This window comes from Anastrepha obliqua, chromosome 5, assembly GCF_027943255.1.
Source record: "Anastrepha obliqua isolate idAnaObli1 chromosome 5, idAnaObli1_1.0, whole genome shotgun sequence".
NCBI lineage: Eukaryota > Metazoa > Arthropoda > Insecta > Diptera > Tephritidae > Anastrepha > Anastrepha obliqua.
The window spans coordinates 128,499,451-128,523,633 of record NC_072896.1 but is presented as its reverse complement, the minus strand read 5'-3'; the positions used below and the strand labels follow the sequence as shown (position 1 = coordinate 128,523,633).

At 36.8% G+C, this 24,183-nt stretch overlaps 1 protein-coding gene and 2 pseudogenes across 13 annotated transcripts in view; 2 read left to right on the top strand and 1 right to left on the bottom strand.

The window, feature by feature from the left end:
- Positions 1–23,819, bottom strand: part of LOC129247336 (restin homolog) — a 67,832-nt gene extending 44,013 nt beyond the window's left edge. For 4 of the 13 annotated variants that reach the window (XM_054886433.1, XM_054886427.1, XM_054886429.1 and 1 more), the window contains exons 1-2: positions 23,712–23,816; positions 20,258–20,638 (exon numbers count right to left, since the gene is read on the bottom strand). In XM_054886433.1, the coding sequence (XP_054742408.1) occupies positions 20,258–20,567 (310 nt within the window). In that variant the 5' untranslated portion in view covers positions 20,568–20,638; positions 23,712–23,816. The other 9 variants (XM_054886435.1, XM_054886439.1, XM_054886428.1 and 6 more) reach the window with 8 other exon arrangements.
- LOC129249536 (U2 spliceosomal RNA) lies at positions 21,429–21,612 on the top strand (annotated as a pseudogene).
- Positions 21,855–22,042, top strand: LOC129249661 (U2 spliceosomal RNA; annotated as a pseudogene).
- Positions 23,820–24,183: the final 364 nt, after the last annotated feature.

Below are 24,183 nucleotides of genomic sequence, written 5' to 3'. Positions count from 1 at the left end.
GGGTAACCTTCGGATGTGTATGTACAATATGGGTATCAAATGGAAGCTGTTGGTGAATGCTTAAGTACAGAGTATTTTTCATGCCGCTCCGTGACTGGGGTCTCGAGATAGAGGTCAAAACGTGGACCCGGGTAACCTTTGGTCGTGTGATGTATAATATGGGTATCAAATGATAGCTGTTGATAAGTGCTTTAATACGGGGTAACTTGACTGATTTTCAATTTATATTTTATATTTACTCAAAAACAAATAGAAAAACAAAAACTATTGTTTATGCCAAAGCGCTTGAATAAAGAATAAAGAAATAAATAATATGAAACCCATATATTTTCTGTTCTAAACCATATCTATTCTATTTTAGTGTGCCCAGCGAAGCGGGCCGGGTTTGCTAGTCTTATATATAAAATAAAGTCAACTTTTTGTGTGTGTTCGCTAACCGGCCATGTCTTTGCACCGAATTAAACCAAACTTACACACATTGTGAAGTAGGTATTGAAGATGGTTTGCGTATAGTTTGGATGCCTATTGGTGGATAGGGCTCGAGATATAGGTCAAAACGTGGACCCGGGTAACCTTCGGATGTGTATGTACAATATGGGTATCAAATGGAAGCTGTTGGTGAATGCTTTAGTTCAGAGTATTTCCATCCGCTCCGTGACTAGGGTCTCGAGATAGAGACCAAAACGTGGACCCTAGAATGTGTTTGTACAATATGGATATCCAATGAAAGCTGTTGATAAGTGCTTTAATACGGGGTAATTTTCATACCTATTGATGACTAGGGTCTCGAAATATAGGTCAAAACGTGGACCCGGGTAACCTTCGGATGTGTATGTACAATATGGGTATCAAATGGAGGCTGTTGGTGAATGCTTTAGTACGGAGTATTTTTCATGCCGCTCCGTGACTAGGGTCTCGAGATAGAGAACAACACGTGGACCCTAGAATGTGTTTGTACAATATGGGTATCAAATGGAAGCTGTTGGTGAATGCTTTAGTTCAGAGTATTTTTCATGCCGCTCCGTGACTGGGGTCTCGAGATATAGGTCAAAACGTGGACCCAGGTAACCTTCGGATGTGTATGTACAATATGGGTATCAAATAGAAGCTGTTGGTGAATGCTTTAGTTCAGAGTATTTTTCATGCCGCTCCGTGACTAGGGTCTCGAGATAGAGACCAAAACGTGGTATTGAATAAAGAAATAAATAATATGAGAATAAAGAAATAAATAATATGAAAACCATATCTTTTCTGTTCTAAACCATATCTATTCTATTTTAGTGTGCCCAGCGAAGCGGGCCGGGTTTGCTAGTATTGCATATAAATTATGCTGTTTAAATGCAGCTATAAATAGCGTTTCTCATACCATATTTAAATATCTACATTTTAAGGTGCAGCTCATAGATTTCTCCAATCTCGCGCAGGATTTCATGGGTGGTCTGCTAATCCATTACTTAAAACTCGCTGCGTTCGCGCTATCTTCTACAACAACAATATAAAACTTCGGAAGAAGAATATTTTTGCTACAATCACTCACTTGACTAATAACATTCAGAAATCCTGAAATATCTTCTGCTCAAATATGAACGAGACGGTATCAATAAAACGGTCCGTGGATGATATATTATATGGCAAAAATAAATTTTTTGTTTTTTGGTAGGACTGTTATAAGCTTACATGGCAAATTTCAGCGTGATATGTCACATAGTTTGTTTTCTGTGCTACTGTAAACAAGTCAAGCTCGAGTGTGTTCTTCGAATTCTCTTATATGACTTCAATTGTCTCAAAATGTTTTCCACGGAGCGGCAACTTGACCTTGAGAAACAGGAAAAAGTCACATGGAGCCATATCAGGCGAATACGGTGCTTGCGGAACGATATTAACATTATTTTTGTTCACATAATCGCGAACAAAACGTGATGTGTGAGCTGGTGCATTATCGTGATGCAAGAACCATGACTTGTTGTCCCACAATTCCTTCCTTTTAAGACGAATGTTCTCGCGCAAACGCTTTAAAACGCCTAAATAATATTCAGCGTTAACCGATTTTGCGATTAGTGCGATTTTCAAGCACAATTTCCTTTACTTTTCGAATCGCTCACAGTGTTTTCACAGCAGTAACGCGCTAAGAAATGGTATTTAAACCGTAGACCATTGACTTTTAATGAAAAAGCCATGAGAATAATAATGCCGGCAAATATTGTATAGATAAAAAAATAAACACTGAGCCTCAAGTAGCCAGGTAAATAATGTGTGGTTATCACAAGATAAAAATACCTTTGCTGATAAACGGGCAGAACATTTTTTTCATTCACCCACTGATCTGGCTATGTTAACCCTTTGCGGTCGTATGTCTACTCTCAGCCACCACAACAAGAAACCATTCTAATTTTATACCGTTTTTATTTATAGAATTAATTAATCTTAAATTTTATTTATCACTGCTCTTTCAACGGAAACTAATTCCGATCAGTACGACAGCCATGTTCAAATTTAATACGACCGCAAAGGGTTAATATTTAATTGTATTAGTGCAGTTCTGGACTCAAAAACCGATTGTCGGTAGGAGAAACTGATTCTATGGGGTGATTCAAGTTATCCAGATCATTGACAGCAATTATTTGTGGTATGTTAACTTTTTTAACTAATTTTTTTCTCAGACGATTGGTACTATAGGCTTTAGCATTATTTCACGAAACAACGAGGTCAAATCGGCGCTGAGTTCGTTCCATTTAACACCATTGCATTTATTTCTCTGGGGTTGCATGAAAAGTATGGTCTATGCCAATAAGCTCAAGATGATTCCAGAGCTGAAGAACGTAATAATACGCCTTCTATATTGTATACAGCTCGAACTATGCGGAAAAGTCGTAGACAATTTTTATATGGGCAGCCTGTCTGGCCAGAGGAGTTGTGGTGGACATTTAACGGATTTTATGTTTCGAGTTAGAGAAGGTCTGCAATTTATAAATGATTACTTTTGATGCAGAAAAATATGATTTTTTTTATTTCGCCACATATGGTAAATATTCATACCATCAACGCGCTACATTAAACATATCCGTGAACGCCGTTCGATCTATTTCAAGGCCTTCCTTAACAGTCAACTCCTTTGGCTATATATACCGGGTTCTTTTGGACGATCATGAATACCGAATATATTGCGAAATATAGTTTTCGAAAATCCATTAGTTTCGTAGAGACAGCCGTTAAGACGCAGCACACTAAACAAAGCTCGAACTTTCAACTCCCTGTGCATATGTATGTATGGCGTTGAATACTTGGAATGTTTTATGTATCTACATTTTTTTACAATTTGATTTTCATTTAAGCCAACAACAAAGCAAATGGGATCAAACTTGAATAAGCTTTTTTTTTTAATTGTTTAGTGGTTGTTTGAAATTAGAAAAAAATAATAATTTTATTTGAAATAAAAACCTAGCTGCTAGCGCTGAGTTTGCTTGAGTTTACTTATAATTTTATTATCATGTAAGTTTTTAAAAATAAAAACAAATAAAATATTTCCAAACAAGATTCTAAAGGCAATGACAAACCCCCGAGCCAATTTCTACACCCTAATCGAAAGAGAATTTCGGCCTAAACACCTTTCAAGGACGATTTTGTTATTATTTATATTTTATATGAAACGTTTTTTTGTAATGAAAATAACGCCTTTGAGTAACGAGTAAAAAATGTGATTTCTCATTTTGAGTTAAGGAATTATACGTATGTGTGTATGTATAAATGTGAATATGAATAGCATTTTCGTAGATATATCGGACGGACTCACTTTATTTTAGAATATATGCTCGTACACGTACACTCATACATACATTTGTGTTAACATACATATACAGGGTTGGCCATATTAAACTGACCCATTGAGTAACCCTATAACTTTTTACTGTAATTTGAAATCTAAGGTTTACGTCAACAAGCCAAAGACACTAGGCGCACTTAAGGCCAATATCCGACGGGAAATAGCCGCCATATCGGCCGAGACGCTGGCCAAAACTATGGAAAACGCCGAAAAACGGGCACATTACGCTATACGAGCTAAGGGCGACCACTTGCGCGATATCATATTCAAAAAGTGATGTAAACGAATCTCCTTGAACTAAATTAAATGTTTTTCACAATGAAACACAAAAAAATGTTTCTTTTTCCATATTTTTTTAATAATCACATGGGTCAGTTTAAGATGGCCAACCCTGTACATATCCAAATACGTGCTAAGGGCGACCACTTGCGCGATATCATATTCAAAAAGTGATGTAAACGAATCTCCTTGAACTAAATTAAATGTTTTTCACAATGAAACACAAAAAAATGTTTCTTTTTCCATATTTTTTTAATAATCACATGGGTCAGTTTAAGATGGCCAACACTGTACATACACTTGCATATTTCGTTTTGACAGCGACTGCTGAAGAAAGCTGTGTAAAGAAACAAAAAAGTTGATAACAATGCAAAATATGCCACTTGGCTTAACATTCGAACTTCAAGCAAAGATTGCGAAAAAATCCAAGCTTCCAGAACAAATATACATAACCGCATTTTTAAACGGATGCCTGGAGTTTGCTTATGTCACGTTTAGTATACATATAATTGCACATATGCACATATATACGTGCTAACTTTCGTGAGAAAGCACCCAAATGAAAACAAAAAACGCTAACTTAATGTTAACTAATACGTGCAAATGCATATGGACACCAGCTATACATTTCTGTATATGAAGGTATATTCTCAGCTTTAAGTCAAAACAGTTAGACGCCACTAAAAAACCGGAGTCGAGTTTTTAAACACATTTGACGAAGCTGAACTAAATTTCTCCACAATTTATCACAGTTCCATAATTTTTTTGTTCATCAGCGGTAAAGGCTCAAATTACCTCAAAAAAGTTTACAAACAGCTTTTTATTTGGAACCGAAAAAATTTCCAAAGTATTCCTAAATTTTTAACATTTTCTAACACAATATTACAAAACGCTATAAAATCACCTTTTAAACAATAGCGGATTTTATGATATTTGTTGGAAAATTATTGTGAACGAAAAAAACATCCAAATGCTGACGATGTCTCCTCCTAGGAAAATAACGTCTCTACTTGGAGTCTTAGTTATGCTTTTATTCTTTTTTTGAATTTCGCATCGAGATTCAGCCGCGTGCACGTCCGTCTCGCAAAATGTCGTTCAAGTAACTAAAAGTTTCACCGAAGCACCTTAAACCGCTTCTTAAGCTTTGTTGGCAGCAACAGCAGAAATGACGATGTACTGAGCGTAAAAACGCGAAACGTAGTCCCGGCGATAAAGAAAACAACAAAACCACACAACCATCGTAATTACCAACATCGTTATGACAATCATTAAACAATCATTATTGAATTTTCAATCTACAAGTCGTTTTCGTTGTAGTTTCCACACCCGCCGCCCCTATCTTGACTGGAGCGGTTGCCAAAGACGAGCTATAGCTTTTTTGTTTTTGTAGTTGTTTTGGCTTTGGGATCGACTGTTTGTTATTAAAGCATTGCAGTTGGTGTTCCAATGTTGCCTGAATCGCGCCCAAACAATTTGCGATCTTGTGCCGTAAAAACTCACAACAAAATGAGCGAGCAAGTTAAGTGGCGTGCGAGCGGAATGAGCTCAGCGGAGAACATCGAAGCGCATATGAAAGCTTGTAAATATTAGATACAAATGTATCTACATTATTACCTATTATATACACATACATTTACACGTACATACATACTTACGTAGAAGAAAATGAGTAGAAAGTTATGTACCTATATTTGAGACGTATATCTCTTGATTATTCGTATCCCAGATAGAATACAATATGGGGCGAAAACTAGAAACAAGTCGTATAAAAGAAAGTCTTGAATATAAATTTAAAAATACATAGGAGAACACAAATTCCGCTGAAATTTCGGGCCATAAAATCTAAATCTACGAGAAGTAGCGGGTATGTGAAATTGCGGAGGTGCACGCTTCTGGGTGTATGATTCTAGGCGATATTTTTAGAAGATTTGGGGGGCCCCGTATGCGCGGACAAGCCACACAAATCACAGAAACAAAGTTTTCCTACCACTGGAAGGCAATGCCGAATTCCCGAATTTATTTCTGCCATTAAAAATCTAATAAAAATCGTCGCTATGAATTAGAGGAGAAGTTCTGCTAAACACATCGCAAAACATGTATAAGTATTTTGTTACCGACCTCGCAGACTTTAAGTTTGCGTTCTGTGTATCATTCATTTCCGAAAGGAACTTAAAAAATGGGGTCAAACTCCAATCACACAGCAGTGGCAACCATTTTTATGTGGTTATATTTTGGTTTAGATTCGTCTACTCGCGGTTGCTATATCTGGAAGTGAAAGGTCCCCAAGTCAAAATTACGAAGCCATTCCGTTCTGTTCCCATATACTATTAGATACATATTAGAATAATATGATTTATAATTTTGAGCTAAGTTTCTACCGGATTTTTGCACTATTTTGTTGGAATGTTTTATTGTTGGAATATGGACTTATTTTTTTTATATTATATGGCATAATCATGGTCAGCATAACGTAAGTACATGAAAAAAATATAGCCGCGAAGATAGAAATTTAGGATAGGTTATGGTGGTAGTCGGTCTGTACCACGAACTCATTTAGACCTTACAGGTCCACTGTGTGACACGATAACCTCATTTTTTTTCTTCGTGAACCCATTTCGTGGCTCTTATGAATCACAGGATTGGTCCAATCCCCATGCAGGATAGTTCCGGTGTGTAAAAAGTCTCTACCTAGAAAACCTGTTCTGATTTTAGCTAAGGCTAGACAATTGCATAGGAAGTGCTCAACTGTTTCTTCCTCATCATTATAACTTTTACAATATTAATGGGAGAAAACTCCTAGTCTGAAGAAATACCTGACAAATAGCCAATGGCCGGTTATACATACAAGCTACGACCTTCGAGATATCCTCTCTTAAAAGGCTAAGCAGTTCACAGAAGTCTCGCGGCTAAGCATGTGCCTTCATCTCTACACAGCCTATGGGTCTTTTGGATAATGTTGCTTTTTAATTATTGGTTTGGTCGTGGTCATAGCTGCCCCAATGGTACATCTATCACTAAGCAGTTGAAGAGTAGAGCCTTTCCGGCGTAACTCATCGGCTTTACAATTTCCCTCAATATCTCTGTACTCCGGAACCCAAATAGGGGTGATATTGAATACGTCACATATACCGGCATTCCGGCGAAACCTTTGGTCTTAGTATAACCGCAATCATTGATTTAATGACCGCCTGGGTATCCGAGAATATATTTATTGTAGTTTTAGTTACGACATGCGTATTTAGATACGTAGCCACTTCTTTTATAGCTGTAACTTCTGCCTAGTAGTAGTCGAACGGATAGTTCCAGTCCTAATTCCTTCGAAAATACTCCATAGCCAACCCTAGCTTGGAACCATCTGTGTAGAAATTTACTTCTTTCCTTCCCCATGACCTTGGTGTTTGCCACTCTCTGCTTGATGGTATGCTCGGCGTGAAGAGTTTGTCCAAGGTGAGTCTAAGAATAGACTCCATTTCTTGTTTGTGACTATTCAGAGTATGCAAAATAGAGGTGGGTCAAACCGCCATACTTTTATGTCTAACCGCGGTGGCGACGGCAACGTGTCTTCCTACAAAATTTGGTGCAGGCAAGTTAATTAGCATTTCCAAAAATTTGTTTGGGGTAGGCCTTAGAGCACCAGAGATGTATAAAAAAGCTCTTCTTCGGACCTTACTCAAGATTTTAGCGTAACTCGCCTTTTGAGCAGATGGCCACCCTACAAGTATTCCATATATTAAGGTTGGTCTAACTACAGACGTATGGAGCCAATATGTAACACGAAATGTTAATACTTGGAATTCTCCTTCAAAGGAATCTCCACACCCTTGAAAACTAGCGAGGAGATTATAGGAAGTCTATGTTTCTTTGTAAGTTAGAAACTTACTTTGAAACAAGTGCGCGGCTTTTTGACGTGATAACGTCTTATAATTCAATTTAGCCGGCTGCAAGCACGAAAAAATGTGCCGTTATCTTGCTCATGGTCGTTACCTTGCTTGAACTGCAAGCGAAAGCGCGGAACGAACGACAAAGAATACAATCGGCCCCCGCATTCGGCCACATTCGATGTATGGATGTATATGCGCATATATACATATATAAATTCACATATTTGTATTTGCATATGCCTTCTTATTGATTATTATTAATTTGATTTACTTGATGAATTTAAAATAAAACCAAGCGTATCATCATCATCCTTACCGAATTTATAATTAGTGACGACTAGTTGTTAATAAAGCGTTTTTCAGTAAGAGCGCTTCAACTTTTTTTTTTAGTAAAACACAAACGGTTTGACCTTTTAACTAGGGGAAAATGGGGAGTTGTGAGACACAGGGAGTTGTGAGACATTGTTACCTTTTGGCATTATTCATTTGTTTACATTCGATTTTAAGTGTCAACAAGTGTTCTCGATGCGATCTCATTTTTCAGCTAGCATTGGTCATATTTACACGCATTCGACGCGTCTCTCCAGTTACTGTGTTTTGGAATTTCTCGGTAAGTTTTTTTCATCGTTTGTTTTGCGATACATTCGATCAGTTGTTGAAGCAAATTGCAAATGCTAATATATACAAATTATTAATTGTCCTATTAGCTTTGAGTTTACACATTCACTTGGGCATGAACGTTCGATGTGTTTATGACTACGCGGCCATTTATAAAAAAAGCGATTTGGGGGGTTGTGAGGCAACAAATGTGGGGAGTTGTGAGACACCGTTTTTTTCGACGTTTTAACGCATCTTTCATAACTACCTCGCAAAAATTCATGCATTGTTTGTATATAATATATATCATAAAATTTTTGGTTAAATATGAGTTTTTATTGTTTTAAGTTAAGCAGAAACAACTCTATTCATTGCAATGTATGCGATCGAGCTGTGCACCTAAAGTGTGTCAATTTACGAACTGGTTATTATACATGTTTTCACTGCGAATCATCAGATTGATGGCATTGCATTTTTTATACACTTTTTTATAACAATTGTCTTTTCTTTTTTATTTTTCATCTTAATAAAGAACTAACAACTAAAATAAGTCATTTTTATTGATTTAAACCATGGTGTCTCACAACTCCCCACATTTTTGTATTTTGTATTATATTTTATATTATTATATACAATTTTAATTTTAAGGAAAACTGTAGTTTTGTTAAATAGGCCATACCAATATACCAGTATTCATTGACTAAAGATTCCATCGTTGACATATGCAGAATATTAAGATTTTGAGTTATACGGGTCCAAAAACAAAACCCGTCACACAACTCCCCATTCTCCCTTAATTTTTTTTTTATTATCGAGTTTGAACATATACATATAAGTATGAAATTCGATTTCTTTTGCATGACCACCGCGTGCACGTTTCACGAAGTCCAATCGTTGAACCCAATTTTCGACCACTCTTTTGCATAAATCGGCCGAAATTCCAGCAATTTCGCGTTTAATATTGGCTCTGAGCTCACAAATCGTCGCCGGCTTGTTACTGTAGACCAATGACTTCACATAACCCCAAAGAAAATAGTCTAGAAGCGTCAAATCACACGAGCGCGGCGGCCATTCGACCGGTCCATTTCTGGAAATAATGCGCTCATCGAACTTACTCTTCAACAAATCAATTGTAGCGAGTGCTGTGTGGCTTGTGGCCCCGTCCTGTTGAAGCCACATGTCGTCTAAGTCCATACCATTCAATTGCGGCCAAAAATAAACGTTTATCATGTCGCGGTATCGATTTCCATTCACAGTAACGTGGCGATCGTTCTCGTCAACGAAAAAATATGGGCCAATTACGCCGCCGGCATGTAAACCGCACCAAACAGTAATTTTTTCGGGATGCAACGGTGCCTCATGAATCACGTGTGGATTGTTTTCTGCCCAGTAACGCATATTTTGCTTGTTGTCAAAGCCATTGAGCCAAAAGTGAGCTTCATCACTGAAGATGATTTTTTGGAAAAAATCTGGATTAAAGTAGCAGCAACAGAACGATTATTTTCATAAAAAATTTGCACGATTTGCAATCGTTGCTCAAGTGTGTAGCGTTCCATGATGAAATGTATACTAATGAAGTTTACAAATGACAAGCGAAAAATAAAAAATATTGCGTCGTTCGCCCTCCCTATCGGAAAAAAGTTGAAGCGCACCTATTGAAAAACGCTTTAATACCTGTTGTTTTAATGTTTTTATTATTAATTTATTATTATATATGAAGGAAAAAATGTATGGTAATATTTGCCACATACCTTATAAGATATGTTGTATACTAATATATAGTGTTGGAAAAAATAATAGAAACGACAATCACTCCATATTTCATATAAAATTTTTAGTTTGTAAGTATGTACCTATTTATGCAGATACACACTGTGTAATACTGTTTGATAACGGTACTTTATTTTGTCTTGTTTTTATGTGCATAATCGCAAATATTTAGGCTCAGTATTCTTTTTGGTGCAGAACCGCGTGTTTTAGTTGAAAAAAAAAAATAGAAACGTTTCGGAAAAATTTGAATAGCTACAGTTAAAATTAATAATATACTGTTATTTTTAAACTGTTTGATATTTTGTTGGAAAAGTATGTAAAAAATTATATTTATTATTGTCTTGTTCATAAAATATTTCTTATCTTATGAATATTGCATTCAGAATGGGACGTGGTAAACACTATACTGTTAATGAAAGAGAAATTATAAAAAAACTAAAAAGTGATGGCCTTTCTATGTCACGGATTTCCGATTTAATGAAATGCTCAAAAAAAAGGTGTTTTCTGCGATTAATTTTAAAATTACGGAGGAAAAACGAGGACGAAAGCGCGCAACATCAAAGAAGTTGGACCAACTGCTTATACGAGAATCGAAAAAAAACCATTTGTATCCTCAGAAGAATTGAAAAATGTTTTACAAGCGCCAGTAAGCAGTCGAACAATCCGAAATAGATTAATATCTGGGGGATTAAAGGCCTATAGTGCAAGAAAAGTACCATACCTTAGCAGAAAAACATAACCTGCAGATTATTGTTTGCAAAGAAACATCTACTGCGTGCAAATTGGAAAAACGTATTATGGCCAAATGAAACAAAGATTAATTTGTTTGGGTCTGATGGCAAGGTACATGTAAGACGACCTACCTAAAAACTCTGCATACGATCCAAAGCACACGTTGAAGACCGTGAAGCATGGAGGTGGTAATATACTACTTTGGGGATGTTTTTCGTCGGAAGGAGTTGGTTCTTTATTCTGGATTAAAGATAAGATGTGCACTGCGGACTACGTAAATATTTTAAATAATGTTATGCTTCCATATGCCAAAGAAGAAACGCCATTGATTTGGGAGTTTCAACAAGATAACGACCCAAAACACTCCTCTAAACTGGCGAAGAAATGGTTCCAGGATAACAATGTAAAGTTAGTAGAATGGCCTTCACAATAACCAGACTTGAATCCAATAGAGCACCTTTGGGACATTCTGAAGAAGAGAATTGCCGCCTATAAGGCAAAAAATAAAGCAGATTTGTGGGAAAAAGTCCGGGCAGAATGGTTTAGTATAAACCCATCAGTTTGTGCCAAGTTAGTGGACTTAATGAGCCGGCGTTGCACCGCAGTCATTAAAGCCCAGGATGCAACAACCAAATATTAATTTGTTTACAATTTTAAAAGTTTTGTTTAATTATCTTAAAGAAAAATACTTGTGTTTATTAGCTTTAAGGACGTCGTTTCTATTATTTTTTCCAAGGACAATAAAATGAACTTCATGATTTCTTTTTCACAAAAATGTAGCAAGAGTTGAGTACCTCTATTTTTATATATAAAACTATTTCTTTATAAAAAGATATGAACTTCAACATCAAAAATTATTTTGCAAGAAATATACCCAAAAGAAAGAAAAAATCACATCGTTTCTATTATTTTTTCCAACACTGTATGTATATAAATATGCACACATACATATACTTTGGTGCAATTTTCATAGTCTAATATACATATCGCTCATTTACTTCAATAGTGTCATAACTCAAAAAACAAAATTATTCAGGAGAGCAATTTATAGATTTCAGCTTTCTTTTGTGGGTTAAATAAAAGCTAAAGTCGCAGATTTTCTATGCAAACTAGTGATATGTCATATGTAGTATACATTATAGAAGAAAATTCGACCGAAATGAGCGATTTGCTACTTTTTCTTGAACAAAAACTTTTCTGCTTTGAATTATGTCATTCTTTCTGAAAAAATATAATATAGAAATTTCTCCGTCATAAAGTAAATGTGTCATTATTGTTGAGAAATAAAATACAATATTTTTACATTTAGAAATTTTATTTTCGAAGTTTTTTTAATAAAACATAAATTAAATAGAAAAATTCATAGCATTAAAACATATTTTTATATGAACTTCATTTTCAGTTTTTAAAAATGGTACTAATAATAAGTACAGGAAAATACAGGGAAAATTTAATCACAAATTGCTATAAAATTCTTGATAAAAACGTGGAATCAAGTTCTTTTTAATTAATTCCTTGATATCTTCTCTTTTATTATTAGGAATTCCGATTTTGGAGTGGTAGGCTTTTTGTAAATCAATCGATGTGCTATGTTTCTTCTTCGATTTGATTATAGTGGCTTCTCTGAACTTCTCCTCAGCGTATGATGTTTTGAAAAGCACAGAGTTGGGTGACTCTCGTTGAACCTTCAAGATTTTCACTTCAGAGAGTTTAATTTCTCCCATATTCAATGGACCCATGTCATTAGAGAGTAATTTGATGTCAAAGAAGTCTCCATAAGACATTTCTTGCACTAAGAATGGGTGGCCTGTTTTCTTTGCTGATCGAATTATAGTAATGAATGAGTCAGTGTTGTATACTGGACCACTTTTAATGATTGGTTTGGTATCTCTCTCAATAAGGGAATGTGCTGAGTCACCTTCGTTTTGGGTATGGCCTTTGATGAGGTACTTGTGGGTGATGGACTTTATACCCAAGTAACGAACGGCGTATAAATACAAGGCAACCATGAACTTGTTTTTCTGTTGTCCAGCACAATTATCGGAATAAAATATTATTTCATCTTCATCAGTCTTTGCCAAACTTTTAATGTATTCAAAAACGCATGTTCCTAATTCGTTATTTGGACATTTATACCGGCAGCTCTCACCACAAGGAATTTTAATTTTCGAATGATTTTTTTAAGCTTACATAGTATTCACCACTATTTCTCTTTTTTTTGACAATGTTTTTCTTTCAATTTTCCGGCTGCTTCCTTTTTTTTCCCTTTCATCGCCGGACTAGCCAAAATAATGGGAGAATTGTTTATATTTGAAGTTGATGTGCTTGGCTGTAGATCAAAAGAGTTTTGTTTAGCTTCCTCGAAACAGTTATCATAAATTTGACTGTTTACCGCGGTCGGATATGGCGGGTTATCTTCATCATTGCTGTAGACAGTATCTCTGGAATCGTTAGCGGAACCTGGGAAGTATGTCACGTCAGCTAAGGAATTGTCACTATCTTCTGGCAACGATGATGAAGAAAATGCACAATTATTTTTGGATAACGACATTTCCAAGTAAGCTAAAAAAAGTCGAAATTCGTCATTTATTATCAGCAAGAGCGTATCATTTTGCGTTATTAGAAGGTGTTTTACATTATAGCGGATACAATTTTCGTAAACAATGACATATTTTTTATTAAAACAAAATCGCTATGTCTGTAGAGCCTATTTTTTCACGAAAAAAACGTCACAAAACAAAATATCTAATTACGCAATTAATTTGTTTTCAACAACAACGTCACATATTGTATTGCGCAAATTATGAGGAACTAACATTTTTCAGCAGTACAGTCACAACGCGAAATAATATAGTTTACATGAAAATTAACAACACGAAAAATATAACTACCTTTTCACATAAATCGCTGTAATTCAAAATATATCGTTTTTTCGGAAAAACTAATAATCTTTACACGAAGACGACTGAAGTTAAACTGAAATGTGTCGATGCCGTTGTAAAAAAATAACGCGTCACAACAAGTGGAATAACGGCACATTTTCATCTCACGCGCTCAATTTTCTACTAATCACAAAGACTTTTTTATACAATATTAACCATGATATTGAGCACACTTTTTCGTATTTAACTAAAAAATCTTGTTTTTTGAGTTATGACACTGTTGAAGTAAATGAGCGATATGTCCTGTGCCAAAACATATAAACATGCATATACATATACAATTTCGTGCAATTTTCAAAAAAAGAACAAATCTATATGTGGAAAGATGCATACAAATCATATGTACATATCAAATGTACGAATCTATTCTGTACTCAAGCAAATGTAAGCTAATGTACCTTGCTGGAACTGCAAGTGAGAGCGCGGAACGAACGGCAAAGAGCACAATCGGGCCCCGCGTTCGGCAGCGTGCTACATCTGGCTCTCTCCTACTCAAGAATGATAGAAAGAAGATTGCGCCCATCAGAGCGTACGTGACGTCACGTTTGCTGAGTTGTGCAGTATTGCCAACCATTTGCTCTTCGCAATAAATTTAGTGCTTTTTTGTACCGAAAATGCGAAAATTTTGAAGTTTCGTGTTTGTTTCTTTTTTTTAATTTAAAGCTACCGAAACTTTAGGCTAAAAAACAAACTATATTATTAAACAAAAAAAGGTTAAAAAAGGTCACTCTGAGAAGATTTTGGTGCTAATGAAAATTAGTTGGTTTTTAAAAAATTTGATATTTTGAAAGTGTGAATTTAATTTTTGGCTCCATTTAAGGTTATGCAAAAATATTAAATGCCCCTCTCTCAACTCTTCTTAAGATTGAAAACCTTTTTACACATTTTAAAAAGCCTTTGAATTTATTGAATGCGAATTAAAACCATAGAGGTGTAATCGTTTCTTCCGGTCATCAATCCTTAGTGAGACATAGGACATTAAGAGTTATACTATACTATACAGAAAATATTAAAGAAACATTTTGTCATTTTTACAAAAAGAGTACCTTATCTAGTTACATAACTTCAAATATAGCAAAAAAGTCGTTCCCTTAACAAAAGAGTCTCGCTTAAAAACAAAACTCATAAATTAAATTATACATAAGCATAACACATTTATTTAAGAAAACGCAAATTTTAAAGACAATTTGTCACGCATACAAAGTTCTTTAAGTGATTCAATAAAAATTTGTTGGGTTATTTTCTTTGAATGGACATTTTAGTGCGTTTTTATATCCAAAGTTAGACAACACTGCAGAAGCGAGAGAGAGATTTGACTGCCGAAAGCAGAAGAACACCAACAACACCTGCAATCGCGGGGAATGCCACCAGATGTTAAAAAAAGTAAAGCTAAATAAAACTGAGTGAATTATTAAATAATTATTAAAAAATGTATATTTCACAAAATTATAAACATGACATTTTAATTAGAACAACTAGAAAAATGTCATGAAGAAAGAACTAAAACTCCGAGACACAAAATAATAAAAATAACAAAAAAAAATGATAAATCAAGTTACGAAAATGGTAATCTGGCCATACTGGAGCTAAAATCACGTAACTAGTTGTCAAATTCGCTGAGCGCAAAGTAACGGGACCACGATAGGCGCCACCTCATTATTCTTTCCATCATGAGCAAAAGTAGGAAATGAAAGGGGGTGTTTCGAGTGTAATGTGTCTTGAAAAAGGCAAATGTTGTTGTTGTTGTTAACAGCATAGGTAGCCCTGTCAGTGTAGGCATATCATCGTTCGTCTTCGTCTAGCTCATCTAGGGGTAGGTCCAGGAAACATGTTGTTTCGACAGGTTGGGTCCAGAGGGAGAGGGGGGTTAGATGAGTCGGTTTGAGGGGGCATGTGAAGAAGTGGTTAGTGTCGTGCGGGGTACCTTCACATGCCGGACATGTGTTTTGTATGTCGGGGTCGATTCTGGATAAGTAGGAGTTTAACCTGCTACAGTATCCAGATCGTAGTTGTGCCAGTGTTACACGGGTCTCACGGGGAAACTGGAGCTCTTCATCTGCAATGGGTTGTGGTTGGACTCCGATTACGGCATTCACAGGACGGGAGTTCATGAAGGTGGTAACGGTCTCCCGGTGAATGTCGTTTATAGACTGTCCAGTCCAGTAGGGTACGGTCAGTCTTGTCCTGGATTTCGCCAGCGTAGTCAAGGAGGTGTCTCCTGACCTGCCTGGGAGGCGGCTCGGGCTCAAGCAGGTGTCTGCAGGGATGAGACCTACGGTAGCATCCGAGCAGGAACTGCTTGCTGAGCAATTTGTTGTGCTCCACAACTGGGAGCATTTGTGCCTCGTTATGAAGGTGTTGGATGGGTGACATCAGGAGGCACCCGGTCGCTGTCCGAATGGCGGTATTTTGACAGGTCTGTAGCTTTGTCCACTGCGAATCACTAGTTCCAGGCGACCAGATAGACGCAGCATAGTTAAGAACCGGCCGGCCAATTGCCTTAAATGTCGAAAGCAACAGTTCTTTGTCTTTGCCCCAAGTGCTGCCGGCCAGCGATTTGAGGACCTTGTTGCGATTTTGAACTTTTGTGGCAATTGCGGTTGTATGCGCAGAGAAGGAGAGCAAGCTGTCAAAGGTTACACCCAAAATTTTGGGGTTATTTACCGTCGGAATTGGTGTATCATCGACTTTTACCTTAAGGGACAGCTTGACCTCCTTTGTCCAGGTGGTAAAGAGGGTCGCCGTGGACTTGGTGGGGGAAAGTTGGAGATTCCTCGCAGTGAAAAAGCGAGAAAGGTCGGTGAGGTAGTTGTTCACTTTGGAACACAGGCCATCGATGTCATTGCCCGACGCCATGATCGTGCAGTCGTCAGCGTATGAGATCAGGGAAACTCCCGCTGGTGGTTGGGGGAGCTTCGAGATGTAGAAATTGAACAGCAAGGGAGAAAGGACACCACCCTGCGGTACACCTTGCTTAATCTTTCTCTGCTTTGACGTTTGATCTCGAAATATCACTGACGAGTGCCGACCGCTCAGATAGTTCGCGGACCACCTCTTCAGCCCTGGCGGGAGTGTCGACTGATATATGTCATCTAGTAGCGTGGAATGGCTGACCGTATCGAAAGCCTTTTTCAAGTCCAACGCTACTAGGACAGTCCTCTCGCAGGGGCGGTTTTGGTTAAGCCCTCGATTTATCTGGGCGTTTATGGCGGTGAGTGCAGTGGTGCTGCTGTGCACTCGACGGAAGCCGTGCTGATGTGGGGCTGGGGCCAGGTGTTTCGTGTAGGGTGGGAGTAGGAGGGCTTCAAGTGTCTTCACTACTGGGGAAAGGAGAGTTATCGGCCGATAAGACTCCCCTTGGTTGGCGGGTTTCCCAGGTTTCAGTAGTGGGACCACTCTCCCTGCTTTCTACTTGTCAGGGATGATGAGAGTGGCCATGGACAGATTGAAAACCCTTGTGAGGAATCCTACTCCCAGGGGTCCCAGATGCTTCAGCATCAGCGCGTTTAAGCCGTCAGGGCCAATGGCTTTCGATGATTTCGACTTGTTGATGGCCCCCTGAACCTCATCACCGGAGAAAGTAAGTGGCGCACTGTCGTTCGTCAGTTTGTGCAGCTTTCTGGTAGCACGACGTTTGGTTCTGTCGCCCGGAGGATGCAATATGAAAAGCCGGCTAAAATAGCTCGCGCATCTCTTCGGGTCCGACGAAGTGCAACCGTTGAAGGTGATAGCCACCTTGTCGTTGTGCTTCGTCAGGTTTGACAGGGACTTAACGGTGGACCAGAGCTTACTCACCCCGGAGGTGAGGTTGCAGGTCTTCAGGTGCTCAACCCATTTAGTCCGCTTATGCTGGTTCACCAGTTGCCGGATCTCCGAATTGAGATCCATTATGCGGGGATCCCGGGGATCGGCCTGACGTAGGTGGTCACGCTCGTTTGCTTAACTGACTGCTTCGGCTGGGAAATGAGGACGGATGTCCTTATAGCTTCCAGCTGGAATGAAGCGAGCCGCAGCAGCTGTGAGCACCTTGCGGAATGAAAAAGGCAAATCGATGATGTTGCCTCTTAGTGTTGTTGACTTATTAACTTCTGATGCACAATCGAAATTCAACATATCTTTCATGAATTTGATAAATGTTTCGTAATCTTTCACGTTTGTGTAAATGTAACTTGATCAATTCCATTGCGATTCCATTTACCTCCTTCTCTATATCCATACAAAATATCTATCAAACAAATAAAATTAAAATTTTGTTTTGAAAATTGCAAGCATTACATCAGTATTTTGTTATGACGTTGTCACGTTAAACTATCGTCAGTAAACCGACTTTACAGACCACCTCTTTTTCATGATAATGTATGTTTGTATGCATTATTGAAAGGGCGTCTTCAATTAAATTAAATTATTTTTCCAAAAGTTCAAAATCATTGATACCATCCTTTGTTATAAAACGATTACAGTTCTTAAGTTCAAAGCGAGTATCAATTTTAACACAAGTCATGTAACTGAATAATCAACGTATCGGCAATTATTGGTTTACTATAGTAAGACTTTTACTGCTTTAAAAAGTTCATTTACGGCTGTTGTAGATGATGATTGCGAATTTTTTCACACCTGTTGTGAGTTATTTAGAGTAAAAGTAAGTTAAAGCATGAACACAACAACACAGGAAACAGAAAATTGTAAGAGTAAGGCATGAGTAAGCGGCAATGGCAGAACCAAAATCATTACAGCGATGCCAACAGCAAAACATGTTAAAATATAACACGCAAAAGCGTGATAATATAATTACTTACATATATTACATCTGGACTTATATCATATTTTAACGATAAATTTGTCGTACTTGTCATAATTCATATACAAGCGTAAATAAAGATTTGTGCGTAGTAATACTGCATTTTCTGAAGACAAATTCTACAACGTCTCAGCTCATGGCTGCATAATTTTGTAGCCGATAGTCTGCCGATGACGATTCTGGCGGTAATTCTATGGGTTAACGCCATTACATAAACAACAGAAGCGTTTGTGTTCAATTTATTGTGATTTCTTAATTATTTTAGTATTATTATGGCTATGAGTTAAATGCATGCCGCCAACGCATACAATAAGAGCGCTGTACAATTTTCTAGATTCCAAAAGCGTTTAATACTCTGGTTACACGAAATAAGTATCTGAGCGGAAAGTTGTGATTTCGACTAAAACTGCGTTAGTTATTTCCGATTAGACTTTTGAGTAGAACAAATCGTTTGTTATATGTGGATTCTCCAGCACTTAACTACGTATTTCGGGAAAAAATTAAATAATACAGAAAATATAAAAAATCGGTAAGTAATCGCGTTTTAATGTCCGATTGTGAGCTATTCATCGAAAGATGCATATTGTACATACGTGGAAATGTCGAGCTAAGCGACCACAAACGAACTCGCTCAAGGTCGGCTATTACCATGACAGCCGGTTCTACGTACCGGAATGACTCGGGTTTTTCCCAACCAAGGGCTGCCCTGTCTGACCAGTAAACTAGTCTGCCCAGTGAACTGAACCTCACCTCTCGTTTATCATCACTGGAGCAGCTCCATGCAGCAAGACTGCTCCCAATACTTTTTCTCAGAGCTTGCATTGCGCCTAACTCTGGACCAAAAGTATATCTCTGCTGCGTTCCCCAAAGACGGCTCTGCCCAAACTCCTCATCGATTAGATGTAACCAGTGCAACGGTCCCACGTTAAAACCTGCTCAGGCCCTAAAAACCTGTGGCACATTATGCTCCCGCCATCTGGAATCCTTAGCCCTCACCCAATGTGCTAGTGCAATCACCCAACAACGCAAACAAACTCCACGGTTCCACGAAGCTCACCTAAGCAACATTACGTATATATACCCCCTGCCACCTCCTGCTTAGCTGGATATCACCCTGAAATAGGTGCAATTATGAGGTGAAAATCGTTTGGTTGTACGTGACTTCACATCATTATCTCTGGAATTCAAGCCTGCAAACGATCGTCGGGGACAGCTTTTGGAATAATAGATAGACGATTCGACATTCAGCACAGTGAAAATTAAAACTAATTATAAATATTACACTAAGTAAAAATGTATTAAAAATTCATAAATTGTATTTGAGAACTTTTACAGCCAAAGATATATAATACTAAAAAGTACAAAATACCCACTTTTACCTCCAAACATATATACAATAAATTTATAAATAAATGAGGAATTAAATTTTAACAATTACCTCGTGGTGGAGGTCCGGCCTTCGGGATAGCATGCGAGCACAGACGGCCAATTTTTGCAACACTGCCCGCTGTATCGCCACCATAATTAGTCGGCGCACGCAAACGGCTTGTGGGTCCACCTGTAATAGATGAGGCTGGTGTTGATGGTAGAGATGCTGCAGTTGTGGCTTGTGAAGGCGGTACTACCGATTTCGATTGAACAGGCATGGTTTTCGTTTCTAATAGTGCAGCACCGTCAGCAGGTGGAGTAGCTTCAGACGACGGCAACATAGGGGAAGCCGTTTCTCCCGCATAATTATTATCACTCATTTTTATCACTTATGTGTATGTATGTATATTGAAATATTTTACCCTATTCTTTTGTCGCTTATGTTTCTTTACTTTAAAAGAAGAAAAGGTGAAATGGGAATAATGGCACGCATTTTAATTTATTACGACTATATGAGTGAGTGTATTTTGTAAACATTTTAGCACCCTGCACCAGCTTTGGTAATAAGGTGGGTAATTATCTAGTTTATGGCCAGGGTGCCAAAATTGGCAATACCAGTTAATTTTCATCGCGCGTTGTGTGTCTACTTCAGGGTTACTGGGTGTTCAAGTTGTGTAAAACGGCTATTTAGTGCGTTACTGAATGAGTGACTAGTAATACAAAATATTACATTACTCTTACGGAATTGTCTTTCATTTATATTTTTTGAGCGGCCTAAATAATATCCCTCGGTTTCTGAAATATTTTATTAATATTGGGACCAGTCCGTAAACTAGACAGTTGATCTCATTAAATAGGCGAGTACTAAAACTGTTTTACAATTTTTTAATGTTTTCTTTGGTAAACTACACAAGAATGTTTTTTTTTGAAGTGAAAACTTCTTTAGAATCGTTGGGAGTGATTTGAGGAAAAGTGAAACGAAAAAAGCGACCAACTTGGCTACGAAGCGTTATATTATATGTTGATATAAAAGTAGCGACGAACTAAATAAAAATAACTTTTATTTTTTCTTGTGATTCGAACCAAGGATTTTGGATCGGAAGCTCACATTGCTAGTCGCTCGGCTACCGCGCCATGCTGTCGTCGCTGGCCTAAAAGTTATTTAGTTACGAAGCGTTATATTATATGTTGATATAAATAATTTTTGTGAGCGTGTAATTCTCAAAAGTTTTATTAGGTTTATTATTTAAAATGTATTGACTAGGTAGTGTGGTTATCAGCTTAACATCTGATAGATCCTCCATCGGAGGACAACAAATGTTAAACTGATTTTTGGAAATGGGCGGAGTGTTTTAGGGGCTTGCTCCTTCTCTGCCACGGGTTGACCCGGTATTGCAGTACCGCCGGGATTTCGGCTTTGAATAAATACAAGAAAAAATATACTAATACATTTAGCTTTGGTGGGAAGAGCCATAAATTTTTATATGAATACATGTAGACGAAAATGAAAATTTTTTTTTTTTGAAATTTGCATTGTAGGACATTTCTGATTATTTATTGAAAACAGTTTTTTGATTTAGATACTGAAAGTCAGTTTAAGTGAATCGGTATAAATATTTCGTACATTAATTTTTGTGAGCGTGTAAATTCTCAAAAGGTTTATTAGAAAATCTATTGAAGTAGGTAGTGTGGTATCTGTTCCTATCAGCTTAACATCTGATAGATCCTCCATCGGAGGACAACAAATGTTAAACTAATTTTTGGAAATGCGCGGAGGGTTTTAGGGGCTTGCTCTCCACCTCTGCCACGGGTTGGCCCGGTATTGCAGTACCGCCGGGATTTCGGCCTTGAATAAATACAAGAAAAAATATACTAATACATTTAGCTTTGGTGGGAAGAGACATAAATTTTTATATGAATACAAGTAGACGAAAATGGAAGAAATTTGTAAGTCTGTTTCTTCGGTCCGTTTGGGTATTTTTTTTGACAACATCGAAACCAAAGCATTTGTATCATATTTTATCTATCATAAGCCACTCGTATCATTTGTTGAAATTGAAAACATTGAGGATGAATAATGATAAAATGAAGAAAATAAAATATGAACTTTATAGCAATATTATAATGAACCTATAATTATCTTGCTCCTAATGCTGCTTTCGTCTTATTCTCTCTCAGTTTGTTTTACGGAAGGTTTCACTTCTATCAAGTCTAACCGTTAGACTGGTATTTTTTTTATTTTCAGTTATACTTATACGGCTCCGCTGTCTACAGTATTTCTGACTATAACAGTTTATAAAATCTAATTAGTTTATAAATAATAACATGAAATGAATGAGAATACCGATTTGTGGACTAATTAGGGACTATAAAATTATCAATGCATAAATCAAACATTCACACCTATATATCTAGTGGCAGGGCATGAGAGTAAATTTTTTTTTAATTCGACGCACGTATTTAGGCACAATAAGCGCAGATAATCAAATCCACATTACTTAACTCTGCCCTCTTATCCACCTCTTGGTAATTATCTAGTTTATGGTATTTTTGATCAATTTCGACACTCGGGCCTTAAACTAGATAATTACCCTTAGAAGTTAAGGAGATTTTGAGAGAAAAAATAAAATACACATGTTTCTTATTTCTTGTTTGCATACATACATTATCAGGTTTAACATTAATGTTTGCTGGTTTTTCGATTTTATCACACACTGTGGCAACTCCACCAACATATACTTTTGCCCAGCAGAGTTGCGATTGATTTAAACAAATTTTAAATAGGCTATAACAAAAGTGTAAGATTTAAAAATATTACAGCAAAATTAACCAGCTATCATTTCACTTGAAGCGTAAATACATATATCGGTCTTTGTAATCAATATATCGGTCAAAACTTCACTCTGCTCTCTGCATGAAACGGTTGGCTAAGAAAAAGAACACAAAGCACACTCGAAAATAAACAAACATTTGCGCCATTCATATTGGGCCAAAATAATTCAATTATAAATTATTTGAAACAGGTAGAGATTATTCACACAATCATTTGATTAATTGGCATTTACATTTCAATGGTAGATTTTGTTACTTAGAACCACCAACAATTTTTGAATTTATTTCTCTAATATTTCTACATTGATTTCTATTCACAATATTTGTCGTTAACTAATACGGTATAGGAAGCAATGAAAATTTCTCATTGCTATTATTTGCTTTTCTGAATTTTTTATTTTCTTATTCAGACATGGATGCATTTTTAATTTTGGTTTAGCTTCACTTTGAAATGGTTTTACACAATTGTTTTCGAAAGGACTTCAAACAGAAGAAAATCAACGTTCTTTGGCCTACATAAGTTCCTTGCCCTTCCTCACACTTTTTTCGCGACCAATCATTTCATAGAACGCATACGTTTTCTAGCACAAAATAACACGATTAAAATAGATCGCCAATGCGAATTCAAACTAATTATGCCACATAATTCTCGTATGTATTTTAATATCAATATAAGAAACCACCGGACTCACGTATCATAAACTTAATCAAAATAACTTGTCTTCATTTACTAGTTCACGAAAAAGAAAAAAAAAATTGCCCATAAGTAATTTAATATAAAACGAAACTGAGAAATTTGACAGTCAAAACTGAGCTCGTGATTGACAGTTGACCCTTATTTGACATTTCTCCCTTTGACATTCTGAGCTAAATTTTGACATCATACACAAAAGCCCAGTGGCTTTCAAAACGTGTACAGGGTATACCAAATGATTAAAACCCCATATTACATTATTGAGAGATTGACTATATTACTTTTAAAGTGTTTAAAATTAAAAGTTTTAATATATGTCTGACCAAAGCTGGGCATCCAGTTTTAGTACTCAAAACAAAGCCGAAAATTATGTTTATTATTATTCAAAAATGTAAATTAATTGAAAGAATAATTTGAATTTCTATTAATATGAAAATAGTATTTGTTGGGGAAAAAACATTGTATGTTAA